Below are 21,573 nucleotides of genomic sequence, written 5' to 3'. Positions count from 1 at the left end.
TCTAGGAATATTCATGATCAGATAGGCCCTCATACTTGAGGTATCTGAACTAAAGGTTCTAATGCCTTCTTAACGATGGCACTTAATTTGCAGACCTATGAGACCATGTGATTCCTATTGACAATTCAAGAGACTAGAAATTGAGAAACTTAGATTACACAAATCAATCCAAGCTCTTAAGGCCAAGTATATGAATAAAAATGAAGTTATCCACAGTGATATGGATTGTATGATCTTTATTATTTTATAATCCATTGATTATAAAAATCACACATACCAGATTGAACAGTATGCTTTATTTTGCAGGTATTAATTAGTTCCTTAAATTTATATATCCAAAACTTTAGTTAGCCGCAAGCATCAGTTCTTCCAAAGAAGCTTAGGTGAAAAACAATTCTTTTTATTCACAAGCTCAAAGTCCTACTGTCTGATCTACTGTTGTACTGATATAAAAATGAACTCAATAAGCAAAGCTAACTGAACACTCATATCACAGATTTGGGGCTTCCTGTATTTTATTGGAGTTGAAGCAGTGTTTGTTTTAACCCTCTATTAATATTTTGTATTTTAAACTTAATTCTCAAACAAGATTAAACACACATTTGGTAATTATTTAAAATAAAGCCATGAAACTTAATGAAGAAATAGTGATATTAGTTCCCTACCCAAAAAGTAGAACACTTTTAAACAAACCTATAATTTTGAATGTATTTGAATTTACAATTCCTATACTTACTAAGGTCACAATCTGATTTAAATAACCTGGCTTCTAGCTAATTATCTCAAAAATGTTTATTGAAATGAGGCCACTGTTCTTTATGGTGCCTGCATTTTGGCCAAATAATAAATAAGCAATTGTTTTTACAGGAGAACATTTGAAAATAAAACATTCTTTTTTGTTAATCCTCACCCGAGGATATTTTTCCATTGATTTTTAGGGAGAGTGGAAGGGAGGGAAAGACATAGAAACCTCGATGTTAGAGAAACACACAGATTGGTTGCCTCCTGCACCAGGGCCCAGGCTGGGGAAGAGCCTGCAACCCAAATACGTGCCCTTGACTGGAATCAAACCCAGGACCCTCTAGTCTGCAGGCTGACGCTCTATCCACTGAGCCAAACCGGCTAGGGCAAGAAAACATTCTTGATATAGTTAGCAAATAGGGGAGGGCTTGACTCTGCAAGTGTTCGAAGGGAGAAGTGATTGAGCAATCTGACTTTCTGCTCCAGTTTGGAAATATGCTTTTGAGATGCACATATAGGTAAGATAGTAAAGAAAGATGTTGATGAATTTCTTTTTAAAAAAGTGTTATAGTTCCAGTTTTTGGCAGAGTTCTGGCAGCAGTTAATGGCAACAATACAGTGGTAAGCATCTGCATTGCACTGAGAGGTAGATGGGGACTTGATCCTTGGATTTAATAACAAACTAATGCGGTTTAAGCTTAATTATTCCATGGAACATTTTTGAAGTGCAGGCAGATCTTTGGAAACTTTTGTTTTTAGTTATATAGAGAAAAATAGCTTGATAAAATAAACATCTGCCTTATACTAGTAACAGGTGTGCAAAGCAGCTACTTGGGCCCTAGAGAAATACCACACAGTGCTTCTAAATCAAAGGGAAATCAACAGCCTTGCCAATCAAACAGAGACTGGGATGAGTAGTCTCTAGACTAGAATCTTACCCCCAAAAGCTAGAGGTCTCTACAGGGATATAAATCTATATTGAGATCAACAAATTTACAGAATAATCCCAGTCCAGCTTTGGCTAGGCAGCCATCTAACTGATGACACATCAGGGCCCACTAGCCTCTACACAAGAGTCAGCACTTGCTGCTTTGAGAAGAAAGAAAGAAATACATTAAAAATATCCATTAGAACTTATTCACATAGGGAATGGGAGAGTACAGGAGGCACACAAAGTACAGACGTTTGTTTTTAATGATGGATTAACTTTCTGAACAAGTTAAGGCTCTAAAGGAAAAAAAGTCTAAATCATAACCCTAAAAAAACCATAACCCACTCTATATCAACACCTTAAAAAAAAACCCGAAGATCTTACTTCATCCTTTGGCATAAATGTCAAGTCTGTATTATCAGTATATTCTAAACTCCAAAGGAAAAGGAAAAAAAGGCATCCTCATTAAAAAATAGTAGCCACTAACAGTGAAGAAGAGAGCCAGACTTTTGCTATTGAACACAGTTTTGTGAAGCCATTTCTTTCCTTCCTTTTTTAACTAGCAGAAAAACACAGATTTAAATAATTCTGATCAGGAAGTTGGGAAAGGAAGTCTTATTATGAACCAAATTTTATGTTTGCCTCCCATGAAAATGAATTCATTATTTTCTTGAATTTCTTTCCTGAAGCAAGTTAAATTCTTTAACAGCTTTGATTCTGCAAATAATGTCAACGTAGCAAAATACAAGTAATGGCAACATATACAATTATACTTCAGTAGACATGCTTTCATAATTAGATCCAGAGGCTTAAAATTATTTCTTACTAAAAAAACATATTCTAAGCCACACTTTTTCTTTCAATTATACTTTAACAAAGGAAGGAAAAATAGAAAAACAAAGGAAATGGGTCTTAATACTTTTTTTTCTTAAGTGCTACTCATGCCCAAGTTAGCTAGCAATTCACTGAGGTTAGTCTGCAAATCTCAATCAGTTGCACTAAATTTAATTGGCTACACAGACTGATATCCAGTACGACTTTTCCTTCTTCCAATCATATAAGAAATAAAGACAACAAGTATAAGGAAGCCCAAGGCCACACCCACTGCAACAGGAATAAGAAAGTTGAGGTCAGAGTCCACAGAACATTCTTCAGCTGTTAGAAAAGGACAGAAAGCAAGAACAGAAATTAGTAAGGAATGAAATTAAGCAGAAACAAGCAAACAAGCATTTTGAAAGTGTATGTAGGTTAGTCTTTTAGAACATTATCCCGATTCTCTTATTTTCTCTATATCCACCCAAAGATTTCTAAGCAGCTGATCCCCTTATATCTCTCATCAGTTCATCTCAGATCACACCAAATGTCTCAGTACACAAAGCAGAAGTTAAGAAGGGGGAAAGGCCCAAAACACAGAATTGTGCTTGCCTAACATGGGGAGACTTGATGTTTAATTATGCAATGGCACTAGGGAAAAGAACTATCATCTACACTTAAGACCATTGCCTGAGTATTTCCCCACTTCCTTTCTCCCTTGCCACAACTATCATCCTATATCAGTGATGGCGAACCTTTTGAGCTCAGAGTGTCAGCATTTTGAAAAACCCTAACTTAACTCTGGTGCTGTGTCACATATAGAAATTTTTTGATATTTGTAATCATAGTAAAATAAAGATTTATATTTTTGATATTTATTTTATATATTTAAATGCCATTTAACAAAGAAAAATCAACCAAAAAAATGAGTTCGCATCACCTCTGACACACGTATCATAGGTTCGCCATCACTGTCTTATATAATAAAAGCCTAATATGCAAATTGTCCCCTTGATCAGGAGTTCAACTTCTCGCTGTGACGTGTGCTGACTACCAGGGGGTGGCGTGGAACATGGCAGGCATCAGTGATGCAGTGCTGGCAGTGGGTGGCAGTGGAGGCGCTGCCAGCCCTGATGGCCCACCCCTCCCCGCCCCCAATGAGAGCGGGACCCTGGTGGGATGGTGGAGCAGGTGAGTGGGTGGCACCATTGGGCAGCCTAGAGGCCCATGCTGAGCCCTGGCCCATGGCGTCTGGTAGCGCTCACCACAGGTGCTGCCCAGGGCCCAGAGGTCAGACGCTCATGCTTCAATCACTGGCCAGGCCAAGGGACTGTACCCATGCACAAATTTCATGCAGTGGGCCTCTAGTCCTATATAATAAAAGCCTAATATACTAAGTGTCCAACCATTTGACCGTTCGACCAGTTGCTATGACGCACACTGACCACCAAGGGGCAGATGCTCTGACCGGTAGGTTAGCTTGCTGCTGAGTTCCGACTGATTGGGACTGGGCAAGACATGCCGGACACACCCTAGAGACCTCCCGCAGTCCCTCCACAGCCCTGATTGTGTACCAGTGGGGTCCCTTGGCCTTGCCTGAGCCCTCTCGCAATCCAGGATCCCTCAGGGGATGTCAAAGAGCCAGTTTCAGCCCGATCCCCACAGGCCAGGCCAAGGGACCCCCACCAGTGTAGGAATCCATGCACCAGGCCTTTAGTTAAAATATAAATAAGAACTCTGTATGAATAAAATTTAAATTGAAAAGGACTTAGGATAAAAAAATGCAGTATAAATTTTTCACACAGGCAATAGGTAATTACAGGATTATATACAGTTATTTAGCTGAGCAGTGGCCTGGAAGAATAACAGAAAAATCCTATACATTTCAGTTCATTCCACTGGACCACCCGGAAGGCAATGTGTGCCACATAGATTTTGAGCTCTGGATTCAGACAGAACTGAGTTTGAATCTTGACTCCATTGATTACTAACTAAAGGACCTTGGTCAAGTTATTTAAACTTGGATTCACTTTTATTATCTGTAAAAGGGGGATAATAATACCTATTATAAGGTATTTGAGGATTAAATATAATTGCATTTCTAAAGCATCTGATACACATCAGGTGATCAACAAGTGTTCTTTCTCTTCCGTTTTCCTCCCATGTTTGAGATCCCGTCCAAGGAGATTTAGGTTTTGAAGTAGCAAATAGAGATCAAAATAGGAGTGTTTTAGTATATTATTATTATTATTATTATTATTGAAAAAGCAAATATTCACTGCTTTAAAAAATACTTAAAAGAAGTTGAGATCCTGTGTTATTTACTCAAAGTAGTACAGAAGTTTAAAGTGCCTCATTCTGATCATATAATTTCAAGTTTGAACTAGTTTTACTATTCAGTGACTACATTTTACTGGGACAATTTTTATCAAAATACTAATAACGGTTTTGTTGACCACTAGATATGTAACTTCATTGAAGTTACTTCCCTTTCTATAAAATTATAGGGTTAGAGTAAATAAGGTCTTTTCCAGTATAAGTCTAATGCAATTAATAAAATGTGATACTTGGTATGATTTATGATTAAATAACTTGCATTTTCCTCTAAGTTTATCTTTTCCTCCTCTTGTACTTTTGTCATTCATAAAAAAATAAAAACAGTTGCTAAGGTTCTGAGTATATGAGTTTAAGTAATTACGGTAGCATTTGTTGAAAGGATTTCTTGTATTTTACGTAATGAAAGCCTTCAGAGACTGATAGCTGGGTACCAAAATACTGTAATAAGTGAGTTACAGAAATTCTGAACAAGCCAATATACACATAGAATGAATAAAATAATCATTTCAATGTGGCAGTCTTCTCAAGTCTATTGATTAAGAGTCCTTCTTGTTTTTACATTCAATATCTGTGCTGCACTTATAATAAGGAATATGCTTCAATAGGGGCGGATTATCAATAGCCCCTATTGAAGCATTTTAATAATGCCAACAGCTTCTCTCTACCCTCCATTTATGCTCTGCGCCCCAGGGACAATCATGAAGAAGCAAGAGCCCAGTTGCTATGCTTCACTGCATCCCTCTGAGATTGCTGTTAGCTTACATTTCATAGGTACCGGTCTGATGACAACACTAAATAGATTTTAATGCTCTAGAGATCAACAAAATGAGGTACAGAAACACAACACAATCTGTCCTAATTAGTTCATAGAATATTTCCATCTTTCAATGCTAATCAGGCATCCAAAGACAAGAATAACAAGAAAAAAAAGGCAAGTGGTTAAATATGCTTGAATCTTTTCAGTGTCTATTGAGGAAAAGGAAACATTAAACAAAAAAAAAAACCTAATTCTCAGGCCAGGTTAAGTTCTGTTGTGACCTTTTGGTTCTATTATTTACCTAGAAGGTAAAAGTCACAAGCCTGAGAGACTGACTTCATCTGTAACTTGGACTCAAAGAAATCAACAAAAAGTCACATAACCTAAAAAATGCTGATGGCCCTGAGGACATTCAACTGAAAAGCAAGTTTGAATATATCTGATAGACATTCATGCCACATCAATATTTAATGAACTGTATGCAAAGACACTGTAATGAGTTTAAAGCAGTATAGTTCTTATACATTGAAACAGAATGCTAGTAGTGAAATAGTATTTATTAATTCTATTAAGAGACAGCTACATGTTTTATTCTTATAATGACCATGTTAATAAGTTTAAGGCATTTTAGGATCAAAATTTGGCCACGGCTTAAGACAGACCTTAAAACATTGCACACCAATGTTCTTTTTAACAAGTTTATCTTCAGGATCAGCAAAAACATTTTTTTATTTTAAGCTGATCAAACATAAGTTTTTTATTTATAAAGATTTATCTCAAAATGCTAGCACTGATTTAATAATTATTTTTAAGGAGCAAAATGTTTCAAAATTAAGAGGCAAGAAAATCTTGTTATGTGCATGTATTTTTATATAATCAATCATATTGCAGGTTCTAAAATTGCTCATATCCAATGTGATGGTGCTTGAGGCCAATTAAGTAAATCAGCAACACTAGAATAAGTACTCCTGCCAACGCTGCTCCCACTGCTATGGGCACAAGGAAGTTGTCTTCATCTGCACTGCAGTCTTGAGCTAGATGTGGAGAAAGGAAATTGAGACAGAAAGTGACAGAACTTCAAATCTGTAAATTTCAAGTTAAAATGACAGCACTTCTCAACACATATTTGTTTTTTACACCAAAGTAATAAGTCATTGGCATTCATTACCAGCAAATGAGATGTCCCACAAAAGTGATTTTCCAAGTAACAAAATCACACATTTTTAAGCACCCCAAAATGCAGTCATTTTGGATGAAAGTTATATAAAATGATCACATGCTTCCCAGGTTTCTTAAACAGAAGATAATGGATAAATATAATTAGCCTTTCCTTGATGATCATGCTGTGAGCCTTCAGAGGCAAACTGTTATGATGTTGAAGCACAGTGGAACACTGCAGGTTGTAAAGCATTAATGAAATGAACCAAGTGAACAACGATACTATCCAGACCTAAGAACTCACTGCATAACAATCTGGAGTCATTTAATAGTGGGAAAAGATGCAAACTAGCCCTGGTGGTATAACTGTCTGTCTCAAGATGATCAGTCCAGTGTAAGAGTCAGACAGGAAAATCAGTGATCATATTTTAAAATGGGCTGTAATAGAGGCAGGCAATACACAAAGTGTCATGGAAGTGTTCAGAAGCATACTCAACTCAGCCTTGTTACACAAAACATACTTTAAAAAGAAGTGACACTGGAGCTTTTTTTAAATAAGCTGATGAACAAAATAGATCCAGAGACATAGAAGCATGGAACAGACCAATGAATCTCAGATGGAAGGCAGAGGTGGGTGGGTGGGGAGAGATTACCCAAAGAACTTGTATGCATAATCTATGGACACAGACAATAGGGGAGTAAAGGTCTGGGGCAGGGGATGGGTGGAGGGGGTCAACTGGGGGAAAAAAGGGACATCTGTAATACTTTCAACAATAAAGATAAAGTTTAAAAAGAAGACTAGGAATTAACTATGCAGATAATGGGAAAAAGACACTCCAGGTATAGGGAACAGCACAGACAAAAATAAGGAAGGTATGAAAACGTAGCACTTCAGGGGAAACGCAAAAAGGTTGGCATAACTAGAACATCAGATCAAGAGGTACTCTTGGCTGGAAAAGCAGTAGGAAAAGGGTACTAGGACCAGCTCACAAAGGCACTGTATGCTCTAGTAGTTTTGGTCTTATACTGACAGCCAAAAAAAAAAAAAAAGTGCAGCAGGAGTTTAAGCAGGAAGTTATGGCAGATGGAAGACTGGTACTATTAAGTTAGGAGGCACCTCTATTGCTAGAGTTCAGATATCCAATAATATGGTCCTGAACTGGGTTAACAAAGTGGAAATGCATAAGGGACAAGCTAGAGATCTGATTAGAAGGCAGAATTGACCAAATGGATGTCAGAGGTGTGATAGGAGGAGATAATTTGAATGGTTTCCAATTCCACACATAGCTTGAGTGACTGTGGCTATGTAGATACCGGTGCTAGTTAATGACAATAGGGAATACAGGAGAAAGAATATATGCATTTAAGTTTTGTTTGTAGTTATTTTTGTGTGGGGATTAATTTTTTAAATTTTGTGTATGGGGGAGGAAGGAGAGGGATATGTGCAAGATGGGGATGTTCAGTGTTAGATCTGCTGAGTTTAAAATACCTGTGTCTGAGTCAAGTGGTTGATGAACCTAAGTGGTAGTTAAACAACAGACAAAGATATTTCTCAGTGACAGAAGGTAGTAAAAAGAGGGCCAGAGGCAAAGTCCTTGGGAACACCACTATTTGAGGGATCAAGGAGCACGGAAAAAAAGTAGAAAAGGCAGATAGAAAATAGTGCCACAGAAGTCAATGAAGGAAACAGTTTTGGGTAGTGTGGGAGAATAGTGTAAAATATTAGAGAAGTCTGAAAAATTGCAATTGGATCTAGCAATATGGAAGGTGAGGGCTATGAGTCAAATTGCTGCAGGTTTAGGAGTGAACAAGGAATGGCTGGTAGGAGATCAAGAACTTGGGATGGGGAACACACAATACTCTTTTCAAGAAGTTTAGAACAGAGAGGACAATAGGGAGGTAATTATAAGGGGGTATGGGGTCAAGAAGTGATATCTTCAAGGTGTTTATAGGATGAGGGAAAGGGCCATTAGTATTTGACAGGTTGGAGATGCTGAAGAATACAAGGTTTCCTAAGAGGTAGAAGAAATGGGATTCCAGAAGCATTGACCAGGAAAAGAAAACTTACTGAGACTGGAGAAAGGAAGGAACAAGTGGTTCAAATAGGGATACGTTTGCAAAAAGGGAAGGATGAGATGTTGAATCAGCACTTCTTACTATTTTTCTATTTCCTTGACTCTTAATGCCCTAGATCTCCTCCTAGCTTGCAATTTACCAGGGATGTATAAATCAGATAATTAAACTTATTAGAATTTGTGTCAAAAATAAGAATGAACAGGCTGCAAGGCAATTCCGATTGTGCTTGTATTTAAGAAATGCGCCAGGCTAGCCTCTGGGGCAGTAACTGGGAACAAGATGCAGTCCTGGAGTTTAGGACTTTATGACAGCAACTGTGGCTACCAGCTCAATTATCTTTATTACCTGCTTCTCTGTTCTATTAAAAATCCAGATAAAGGTTGCTAGATGTGACTTGTAAATAAATGGTGTTTGTTAAGAGCACCCAGTTAGCTCATCCCCTTCCATTTCCCAAATTATCACCCAGCACATAAACTATTAGGTAGCATACACCTTATAGTATTATGCCTTGGATTTAATATAACTTGGGTTTTTAAAAAATTCATTAGTAGATTAATTTTTAATTCTGGCAATGGATTCATAGTCATCTTTCCCAAATTGGCTATTTGACCTAGTACTGAAACAGTTTTCATAAATAGTGCTAATAAAGCTTTCATGTAAGACAAATATTCCCAAAGTAGATCAAAAAGGCAATTCCACCCTTACAAAGATCTTTCTAAATGCTGTCACTTATTTAAAATGTTCTCAATTAGCATGTGAAGTATTAATTTATAATAAATAATGATTTTGTGCATTCAACCTTTAAGAATTAAGTAATGGGAAGATATTTTGGTAAAACAGGAATTTTAATAGGATCACATCCTGAAGAAAAAAAATCTCATTCTATAAGTCATTTTGTTCCAATTTTAGTATATGTGCTGCCAAAGCGAGCACTCTATAAGTCATTTTGAACTGATCTATTTGCCTAATGTACATTTGAGACGGTACTGAAAATATTTTGGGGAAAAGGAAAAGTGTATTTTTGGAAGAGTTTAATAGAGAAGCAATTAAGATTTTTAAAGATAAACTATTCATAGGCATTGAAATTTCAACTAAGTTTCTTGTAGATTAAAAAATACCTGATTTTGGGGGGGGGGGTAATGGGGATATAAGGACACATTTGTAATACCTTAATCAATAAAAATTTTTTTTAAAAAAGCCTGTTATCTTCAAATTTCTGTTCAGAAATCTTTCAAAAATAATATTCAGTGTGAATTGGAAAGCTGAGCTACACATTTTTTGAGATACACATTTATTTAAAAAATGTAAATCAAAAACTCTTAAAATCAATTGTGTCAAATTTCTCTGTAAAAGTCAGTGTTAGGAATTACATTCTTATGTGACATCTTTTTTAAATTATATATCTTTTAGTTCTATAACAAAACTGAACTATACAACATGAATCTGAAAAGATACTTGAAGCTATTGAGTATCACCCAAATATGTCTATACTACTTTCAAAAACAAAATATGGCAATTTTGATGCAGAAAGTTAGCTACCACAGTAATAGATAAGGAAATGGGTGGGAGAGAGATGAGCCCAAGCCAATTTGACATTATCTACCTAAATAGAGATAAAATGCTATAATCTTAAAGAAAGTATGTGTCTTATAAGAATTCCTCCTAAAAAAGAAAAGAAACAAGATGGTGCATTTTACACTGTATATAAAGTTATGTTCTTGATACATAACAAGGAGCTTCTTATCAGATTCCTTCTACTGGTAAATATACTCAAATCTTCACTAAAATGGAAAACTACCATTCAAAAGAAATAGAGAAATAAAGCCTTCAACTTTATGAGACCCCAGAAGTTAAGCAGCTTGGCCAAAGTGACATGGCAGCTAGTAGCAAAGGTGGGAGCTATGATGATTAACTGGCAGTCACATGGCTTAACTGGGTAATACAGAGGAAAGTTATGAGCCAGATTGCTAATTGTGTGTGTGTGTGTGTGTGTGTGTGTGTGTGTGATATACTAAGGTTCAAACATTTTAGAGTGAGATATTGCACACAATCCTATTTTGGTTCAGATCAATAATTTGGATTATATGGCTGCAATGCACAGCTGCTGTGTATAGATATGAAATATCAGCCTCATTTTAGGAGTTGAGAAAAATGCACAAGATACTCTGATGCTTTTTAATATTAATTAAATATTCTTTTTTTGTTGTTGTTAATCCTCACTTGAGGATATTTTCCCATTGATTTTTAGAGAGAGCAGAAGGGAGGGGGAGAGACAGAGAGAATAATCGATGTGAAAGAGGCACATCAATTGGTTGCTTCCCGCACACACCCTGACCAGGACTGGGGAATCAAGCCTGCAACCAAGGTAGTGCCCTTGGCCAGAATCAAGCCTGGAACCCTTCAGTCTGCGGGCCAACGCTCTATCCACTGTGCCAAACCAGCTAGGGCTTAAATGAATATTCTTGATTGCTGGTTCCACAATTGGCTACACACCAGATCTGGCTGAGGAACTTACACACACACACACACACACACACACACACACACACACACACACACGTGTGAGCGCACACATGCACATCTTATCTCAGACCTGCTAAATTAAATATTAAATACTCTAGGAATGGTGCCTGGAACTTGAATTTTTATAACAAGTTTCCCAGGTGATTCTTATACTGTAGCCAGCCCAGCATCAGTAGAGACCCATGATTGGGACCATTGTTCCAGATAATAACAACACAACAGGACATTTTGGAAATAATTTAGTTCAATTTCTAAGCATTTGTAAAGTTTTTCCTTTTGGAAGAAATTGACATTATGTGATATACAAAATCTTGACTTCAACTAACGGGAAATAATGTGAGCAAATTTCCTTAAGAAATAAAATAACCTTTATTGTTTGTTTTAGAAGCAATATGTGGAGCAAATGGACAAGCAAATATCTAGAGAAATACCATACATCAACTAGTGGCTTAAACATTTGAAAGAAAAACATGAGAAGTATTTACATGGACCAGTTTCTTTATATAAATGCTAACACATGAAAAACACTCAGAACCATAGAGTGTTAGACCATCAAGGTGTAAACCCAGTAAAGCAAATGAAACTACAAAAGGTACAAAGAGCATGTGGCTGTAGGAAATAACCAACTGTATATAAACTGGCCCACGTAAGATACAAAAATATTCAATGAAGTCAGATTTTCTAGAAAACAGTGTTAGAGATATTTTCATATGAATCAGATATATAATTTAATGTAGAAACTTTTAGAAACATTAACAGCATTAAGCCAGTGCCACCACTTATGCTTTAATCTCTCTCTTTTTTTAAAGCTGCTTTGTTTTGACTTGTGAGAAATATCTAAGACCTACGTTCTTATAAGCATTATCCATTGTTTTAAGTTCAATAATCTTACACTAACATACTATTTAAATAAAAAATAATCTTTAAAAATCAGATTTATATTTTTGTCTTTTGTCTTTTATAAGTGCCTTAAGCTGGCAATGCAGCTCATTGTAGCTTTAAGAGAGGGGTTGATCAGGAATCTGATTCTGAGCCAGTAAGAATTTCAGGCTACTCTAAACAGAGAACAAATTTAAGTGGGAAAAAATATTCAGCACTCCAATATAACTCGAAAGATAGTTATAGACATATATATATATGCTTACAGGCAATTGCTTGTGTGTGTGTTTTTAGTTAGACTACCAAATTAATTCAACATCAATAATACTTTGGAACCCAGATATCTCATTTTGTAGTGAATGGGGGTATACAATCTCCTAACACCCCCCCCCCAAAAAAAAAACAAAACTCAGGCACCTTTGGTATATGGCTGCATATTAACAATTTCTAAATATTTGCTCAGCCGTTCCAATAAAAAACACCTAGAAACAGTAAGAAATACTTGATATGTTAACTATGAAGCTGAAATGTTTTGCTTTCTCATATCAACATTAGATGGTTCACGGTAGATGGACAACTGGTGCATCTCCCCAGAGGACAAAAACCGAACACAAAATACATGAATTAATAATGATTCTACCATAATGAACAACAATAATGTAAGTTTTGATTAGCATATAACCATTTAAATAGGAAAGCCAAATTGGTAAATGTTGTAGCAATCACTTTAAGCTGGAAACAAAGAACAACTCTTAAAAACAAAACAAAAAACCCCAAACATTTTAATGGAGAAGACCGAAACTTTTGGGTTATGTGCAAGTTACTTTATAGGTATAAGTGCCCTTCTTTTCTAGGTTCTAGGACAGGGGTGGGCAAACTTTTTGACTCGAGGGCCACAATGGGTTATTAAACTGGACCGGAGGGCCGGAACAAAAGCATGGATGGAGTGTTTGTGTGAACTAATATAAATTCAAAGTAAACATCATTACATAAAAGGGTACGGTCTTTTTTTTTTTTTAGTTTTATTCATTTCAAATGGGCCGGATCCGGTCCGTGGGCTGTAGTTTGCCCACGGCTGACCTAGGAAATACTGGCATTTCTTCTTTAAGGAAAAGAAAAGATAAAAAAGGAATAAAAGATACTACTACCACCAAGGACACTGGAAGTGTACATTAACTTTAGCTCTGCAGGTAGAGACCAATTTACAGGTAAAATGACTAAGGCCTGAAATTGGCACTGCCTAGCAATTATCTCTAAAGCACCTAGAAAATTGAAATGCTCAGCTGGAATAGTCTTGTATCTTGCAATTTAAAAGATTGAAATATCCAGGTTTTTTTTTTAGAAGGGATTAAACAATAAGCTTAACACCTATTCTAAAATTTCAAAAGCTTTGCATCTTTTGTCATTACAGCCACATTAAATACAAATGTATTCAAAAAGCATTAGGAAAGCAGTCATTGCTAAGAACATAATATTAGACTGTTCACATCTATTGCCATATCTCTATTAGGTCAAATATATAGCAATGTCAAAGCAGCTAAGTTAACCTGCAAAATCACAGAAAAAAATGCAAAGGGAGCAAGTACAAATCCACTGTAGAATGTACTGTCTCAATTCAACCACATGCAAGAAAACAAATCTCTTTTAAAAACCTGTTTTTCCTAAACTGTATATTTCTAGTCAGAATGACTACAGTAGAAACACTGAAACACTAATTCAAGCAAATAAAATAGAACCTATAATCCAGGTGATTTTGCACATGCCTTTGGCTGAAGAAACAACAGATTTAAATGCCTTGGTTAGGAAAACCAAATTCACATGACCAATTTGTAGTTAATAGTTTTGGGGTGTTTGTATTTATTTAAGTACAAAATCCCCCATACCACTGGTTCTAAGATCAGAACTAAAAGTAAATATATCTTAAATTGAATAGTATTGCATGTTGGAACTTGTACTTGCTTTATTACTTTGGAACAGAGATCACATATGCATTAGTGTTACAGAGTCTGATATCCAGCATAACTTTTTCTTCTGCCAATTAGGTAAGCAATCACTATAACGATAATCAAGCCTGAAAGACCAGCACCAACTATAATTGGTATTAGAATGGTGTCATCATCCAGCGAACACTCCTGGGCTGTAGGTGAGAAAAAGTGTGTAACAAATAATGAGTATAATAAAAAAAAAGAATGTCCAAAAGTAAAAGATGTTGACTCAAAAGTCAGAAGTGCTCTTACAATTTCAACTTTAATTAAGACAGTATATTTTAAAGATTAAGCTATAGAATATTATAGATTGCTCTAGAATTAAAATCCTAAAACTCATTTGTTCTTTCATTCGTATATGATTGTACATATATTCATATATATGAATACATATATATTTGTATCTATGAGTAAATGCATACATGTGTACATGTTTTTTTAATTTATATTCAAAGTCCTTTCCAAAACAGGAGTATTACTTTATTTAAAATGAAGTGAGCTAATCTAGCCCATTTCACATGGCAAGACGAGCCTCTCAGTGGTAGAGTGAATGTCTTTTGGGAGACTGGGACCAGATCAGGATGGTTTAATCATGGGATTGGGATGGCCAAACTAGCTCTGGAATCCTTTAGACAGAGAACGGCAAACTAGTCCATGGGCCAAATTTGGCCCAAGAGCTAAAAATGGCTTTTAAACATTTTACAATGGTTTAAAAGAAACAAAAAAGAATATTTTGAGACATGAGAATTATATGAAATTCAAATTTCAGTGTCCACAAATAAAGTTTTATTGGAACACAGCCACATTCATTTGGTTATTGCCTATGGCTGTCCTTGTGCTACAATAGCAGAGCTGACTAGTTGTGAGAGAGACGATATGGCCTTCAAACCTTAAACATTTATTGTCTGGGCCTTTATAGAAAAGTATACGGATCCTTGACTTAGAGTACATGATTTTAGTGGCTGCAAAAGTCAAGAAACGGGGACCTCTTACTACTTTGAGTGTGTTTATTACATTAATCATACATTTATCAATCTGATCAGGATTGGCAGTCCATAGAATATTTTTTTCTTTTCCTAGGGAGTAGTCTGATCCAATAAAATCCAATCAATATTCTTTTACCTTACTACAAGTCTATTTCTTTCTCTTATATAGTCACGTATTACCACTGTGTTGTATTTATAGGCACCCACAGTCAAAAGCATAGCCCAACAAATTGGTGATACATTCATCATCAAGACAGGGATTGGCAAAAGCAGATTACAGTTGTTCATATGGAAAAATACAAAATAATAATACAAGAATAAACTGTTTCGTGTACTCACAACTATAGACCTACTTTTGCCTACCCTTATATTAAATGTTGTATACTCCTTTGGGTGACATTTAATTATATGCACATAAACAGCAAAGTTTCAAATTAGAGAATTTACAGAGCTCATCTCTATTACAACTGACTAGATATACAGGCTTGAGCTGATATTACACTGCAAATAACTTTAAATTCTAAACCCAAATCTGGACCTAAAATTAAGGTAATAATGAAGACTCAAGAAGAAAATCATTAAAGGATCAAAATAATTGGAGTAAAAAAGAAAAACAAACAAAAGGGAAGATAAATGTTTTTAAAAGTTTAAAGTGTGATTAACCTCTCTTGTTTCAAGAATGGTAGTAGGGCAAAGAACCCAATTTATTGTGACCTAACCAAGTCAGGCTAGGTGTTCAGCACTACTGCAAAAGTAGCTGAATGGCTCAGAGCACACTGATTTTTAAACACAGCTTCTACATTTTTTTCTAAACCAGGGGTGGGGAACCTTTTTTCTGCCGAGGGCCAGATGGATATTTATAACATTTGTGGGCCATACAAAATTATCAACTTAAAAATTAGCCTACTATATTTGGTCAAATATTTATTTAATTCACCCTAATGTCTCAGCAGGGCCAGACCAAATGATTTCGTGGGCCTTATACGGCCCACGGGCTGGACGTTCCCCACCCCTGTTCTAAACCATGGAATTAATAGTTAAAAATGCTGTGAATGACTGGATAGCTGTGCTCAGCAGAGCTGCAATCCACAAACCAACAATTTTAAGAAAATGGTTTAAAAGAGAAAGTCAATTAAGGAATTTTATGTACTTTTTCCTTCATGCAAATTTTAATCTTGTAATGCCAAATGCATCTTTCATACTCATATAAACACTGTAGTGAGCCGCTTGCAAAGGTTTCATTAAAAACCTGATAAACACTATCATAAGGACTGAGTAGATCTTCAAAAGGGCTCAGTCACACTGGCACATGATTTCTAAATTCTCCAGATCATTCTGGCTGGCCAAAGCATACTTCCTGATACTTGAGGCTTTGCTACCATAATCTTTTGTCTCAACAAAATATGACCAAACTGCTTTTATTCCAGTATGAAAATGTTTCCAGATGGAAGATGGCCCCAAGGCAGATGCCAGATGCTCAAAGCTGCTGCTCCCAAGTTTGCTTCTCACAAACTAAAACCTGGGGGCAACGTCCCTACCTTAAGTAAATTTAGCTCATGTAAAGCTTTGATCAGTTTTTAGCTTTAAGAAGTTTGCTGCAAATGGTTTTCAGATCACACAAAAATCTACGTTGAGCAAAATGATGAGCCAAATATAGAGTGACACAACTTGCTCAAGGCTTTGAGAACTCTACCATGGAGTCGAGAGGCGAGTTTATATTTCTCTAGTTCAATGCTTAAGTATTCATGACTCAAAGGAAAAGTCAACATAAGACCATCAATTATTAATAAATCTGGTTTGACTCTTACCTGTAGAATACTTTCCTTCTATCACATTGAAAGGCTGAACCCTTAGATAAAAGGTATTTATCTGAAATGCTCCAGACACTGAAACCGTCTGCTCTTTGTTGCACATATAAGAACTTCCCAGGGGGGCATCCCAGTAGCTGAGATTGTTATTTGCAATGCTGAAAACTTCAAAGAAAAAAATACGTTAGTAACATCTTATCCTATTAACATAAAAAGTGAGACTGAACTCAGAATTTTTCAGTGAAGTATAAGAGCTTGGGGTACAAAGTCTACCTACAAAAAGCAATTCTTCCCGTCACTAGATTCCCTATCTTTCCTTTTTTTCTAAATTTAAGTAGAGTTGGTGTACAATATTATGTTAGTGATATTAGTTTCATGTGTATAATATAATGATTCAACATTTTGTACCTTACAATATAGTAGTAATCAACTCACTAATTCTATTCATTATCTGTCACTGTTCCCTGCTTTTTCTATAGATGTTTCTATAGTCTAAAAATCAGTCACATCCTTAACTATTACCCACCATGATTTGAAAATATGGTATACTGCAAAAGATAGACTACTATAGTTCTAAGTTACTGATTTTAAGTTGTAGTCAAAGTATGATTTTTCACACAAAATCTGTCCCATTAGGTAAGGCACTATTTGGTAACAAGACAATTATGGTTTCTATTCCTTCAGTGTAACACACACTCTTTACCCTGAGGCCAATATTTTGCTTACCAGAGCCATTAACCAAATACATGCTGACATTCACTTCCTTCAGATAGAATCGGTTTTCATTTTTCTATTAAAAAAATGAGTTTGCAGTTAATCAACACATCATAAGGACTGTTTCATATTAGAGAATCTACAGAGCTCATCTCTATTACAGCTGACTAGATATACAGGCTGGAACTGATATTATACTGCAAATAATTTTACAGGTAGTTACTTTCTACAGAATAAAAGCAATCAAATACCATTACCCAAAAGATAAAACTATGAATCAAAACTCTATTCAACATAAAGTATTATTCTACAGGTCTAATTGCTGTGCTCAGCAGAGATGCAATCCCCTGGGGGTCTTGGAATGTTTCAGTGGGTGTTGGAATTTAATATTAGAATAAATTGTAACTAAGTAGAAAATACACAATGGGACAGAAACCCTTTCCCTCTGCATTTTGTTTCCAATTTTTGGACCAGAGATATGGTTCTCAGACACTCAATTCATTTCCTCCATTTTATTCCTCCTGTCACTTGCTAAGCCCTCCCCACCTCTAGCTTGGATCATAGCCTCTAACTGAGCTCCCTGCCTTTCAGCCTCTCAAACTCAAGCTTTCCTTCTCTGCTATTATTTTTCTGAAGCACTCATCTGATTAGCCCGTCATTCCAATTATGTCAGTGCTTAGTATGTACAAGGTAACATATTGAAGTGCTCCAGGGAGCTAGCAAAATGAACCAAATTTGAAGCCCCACCCCCCCGCCCCGTTTGCAATCTGCCAGGGAAGATAAGATGAATACAGTAGTCCCCCGTTATCCAGTTTTGCTTTCTGCAGTTTCACTTTCCACGATTTTAGTTGTTCATGATCAACCCCAGTACACAAATCTTAAATGTAAAGTTCCAGATATTTGTAGAGAGAGAAATCACATTCACGTAACTTGTATTACAGTATATTGTTCTAACTGTTCTATTTTATTGTTTACTGTTAATCTCTTACTATGGCCAATTTATAAATTAAATTAATCATCAGTATGTATGTATAGGAGAAAACACAGTATATATAGAGTTTGATACTATATGTGGTTTTAAACATCCCCTAGGGGGTCTTAGAATGTTCCAGTGGGTCTTGGAATTTAATATTATATTCACTGGTCATATAGGTACTAAAACAGAGGAATGATTTGAATGTTAGAAAAGGAAATATTTTTTGTAAACCTTTCTAAAATATAATTAGATATAATCCTCAATTATTCAGCATATATCCCATAGAGAAAAAAGGTTTTATGTTCAAGAAACCAAGTTCAGATATGAAACAATTAACAGACCTAAATTTATATATATGTACTGTACATAAATAACCATATTACAAAAAGAAAGTGATTAAGTTATGAAAATGAAAAGGAGAAAAATTACTTCCAACTAAGGGAGGAGCAAAAGTAATGCAAGCTTAAGGATGGGCCATTTGAATTGGGTAGGATTCAATTAGAAAACAAACAGAAAAGGGTATTCAAGAAGGCAACAACATGAGTAAAGGTAGAAAATAAGTGTAATCATGCCCTAGCTGGTTTGGCTCAGTGGATAGAGTGTCAGTCTGGGAACTGAAGGGTCCTGGGTTCGATTCTGGCCAAGGGCACATGCCCCGGTTGTGGGCTCAGTCTCCAGTGAGGGGCATGCAGGAGGCAGCCGATCAGTGATTCTCTCTCATCATTGATGTTTCTATCTCTCCCTCTCCCTTTCTCTTTGAAATCAATAAAAATATATTTTAAAAAAATAAGCGTAATCACAAATATACTAACTAGTACCTGAGAATTTACTAAGTGCTGAGCACTGTTCTTAAAACTTTACATATGAAGCTTCATTGAATAATTACACCATCCCATTTTGAGATGGGGTAATCAAAGTGAAGCGATGTTAAGTAACTTTCCCAGAGGCTATATGATTAGTAGTCAGTGAGCTGGGATTTGAATCCAGGAGGTCTGGCTGCAGAGCCTGTGTGCTGGTTACTACCTATCTCCTACCTCATTGGATTGTGTACAGAAAACAAGATGAGGAAAGCATGAGATTCATGAAGAGGGAACGAAGGAAACAAAGTTGGATTGCAGGTTACATTGCACAGTGTCAGGGAGGGAGGCTAGAACTACCCTACCAGGGGTTTAGATGTTATCTTATTGGCAAAACAGAACCACTGGAGGTTTCTGAGGAAGGGATGTGCTTCAAGAAGATTAGCCGATGCATAACATTGAGGGAGGGGAGGAAGAAGAGGGATTAATTAAGAAGACTGAATAGTCCAGGTGTGAGGTAATGCAAGTTGAAATCAGGGCAAAGGCAGTAGGGAATGAAAACGAGGGGGCAGACTCAGAAATTTCAGAAGGAAGCATAAAGGAAGACTTGACCACCTCTTCACATCTTTCTTCTGCTTAGGCTATGTCCTGGCTCAGCATTCAAGGCTCTCCACAATTTGTCCCAACCACTCTTCCATATTTATCTTTTACTAAACATGCTACATGCCTCATTTTCTTGGCTGGTCTTGACTGGGTTTCTTTATCCAGAGATAACCTGTACTTTTGTACTCACTCCCCTTGTGTACAAATCTGACCCACCCTTGAAGGTCCAGCTCAAATGTAATCTATTCCATTAAGCTTTCCTGACTCACCACCAGCCAGAGTTAACCACTCTAGCCTCTGTACTCCCATAGCACCTTGCATTTTCCTCTGGTCTAACACTCATCTCACTTTGTATGTACCTTCTATTGCCCACAGAATCAAATTCAAAAGTCTCAGCATGGCATTCAAGGTCTTCCTCAAAACAGTAATTACTTGTCTATCTCTATCTTTACCACTAAACTGTGGGCACCTTGAGAATATATGCCTTCTTTGTATCCCACCATAGCATCCTGCAAATAATACACTGGAATTCAATAAATTCTCCTTTGGAAGCATCTATCATGAAGATGAGATGGGCCCCACTGAACTCTAATGACATTACAGGTTTTTCCTGAATTTTCAAAGTGCCTGTAGCATGGTTAAAATAGAACTATTCTGGATTGCACTTTAAAATAATCTGTTAGGCAAATTAAATATTGTAATTATTAAATATTTTCCCATTAGAGTCAGAAGAAACCATGGTCCTTTTAGGATCTTACCATATATAGAAAGATCAAACTCAATCCCTCAAAAGGGAGTAAACCTAAAATATTAATTTCCTCATTCTTAGTGACTATAGTATAATCACCATACAACTTTAAAAGATAATGTGTTACCTGGCTGGTGTGGCTCAGTGGTTGAGTGTTGACCCATGAACCAGGAGGTCATGGTTTGATTCCAGATTAGGGCACATGCCCAGGTCAGGGCACATGCCCAAGTTTCAGGCTCAATCCCCAGTGTGGGGCATGCAGGAGGCAGCTAATCAATGGTTCTCTATCATCATTGATGTCTCTCTCTCTGTCTCTGTCTCTCTCTCTCCCTCACTCTGAAATCAATAAAAAATATTTTTAAAAATAAAACAGGATGTGTCTGGGGAGGCCTGCTCTTACCACATTGAAAAGGACAAGTGTAACTAAATGGTTTTAATAGTAATTCACTGATCATATCCTATCTAATAATAGACAAACATGATAATTGACTGTACCTTCGCTACACCTCCCATGGGCTAATCAGTGTGATATGCAAATTAACTGCCAACAAAGATGGCGGCTAATTTGCATACTGCAGGCAGGGCCAGCCTGCCGCCAGTAATCAGATCCGATCTCGGCCACAGGCCGGCCCCAGAAGCCCCAGAAGCTGCCTAGAAGCAGGTGATCGGGGGGAGTTGGGGCTCCCCTGCCCAGGCCTTAAGCCTGAGCCAGAAGCATCAGGCCTTGGCGGGGGGGCAGAT

At 36.6% G+C, this 21,573-nt stretch overlaps 1 protein-coding gene across 3 annotated transcripts in view; it reads right to left on the bottom strand.

Annotated features, from left to right (window-relative positions):
- Positions 1-1,917: 1,917 nt before the first annotated feature.
- The window catches only part of LAMP2 (lysosomal associated membrane protein 2), a 49,700-nt gene continuing 30,044 nt past the window's right edge, over positions 1,918-21,573 (bottom strand). Inside the window, exons 7-10 of one of the 3 annotated variants that reach the window (XR_001514567.1) lie at positions 17,721-17,784; positions 16,995-17,159; positions 13,296-14,352; positions 11,682-13,072 (exon numbers count right to left, since the gene is read on the bottom strand). Coding sequence is in view for 2 of the 3 variants with exons in the window: in XM_006767809.2 (XP_006767872.1) it covers positions 2,685-2,827; positions 16,995-17,159; positions 17,721-17,784 (372 nt within the window). In the remaining variant the exon portion in view is untranslated. Of the gene's footprint in view, positions 2,828-6,118; positions 6,614-11,681; positions 13,073-13,295; positions 14,353-16,994; positions 17,160-17,720; positions 17,785-21,573 lie in introns of those variants that run through there. The other 2 variants (XM_006767809.2, XM_006767811.2) reach the window with 2 other exon arrangements.

This window comes from Myotis davidii, unplaced genomic scaffold, assembly GCF_000327345.1.
Source record: "Myotis davidii unplaced genomic scaffold, ASM32734v1 scaffold500, whole genome shotgun sequence".
NCBI lineage: Eukaryota > Metazoa > Chordata > Mammalia > Chiroptera > Vespertilionidae > Myotis > Myotis davidii.
The sequence above is the reverse complement of the archived record's forward strand: the minus strand, read 5'-3'. Positions and strand labels throughout refer to the sequence as shown.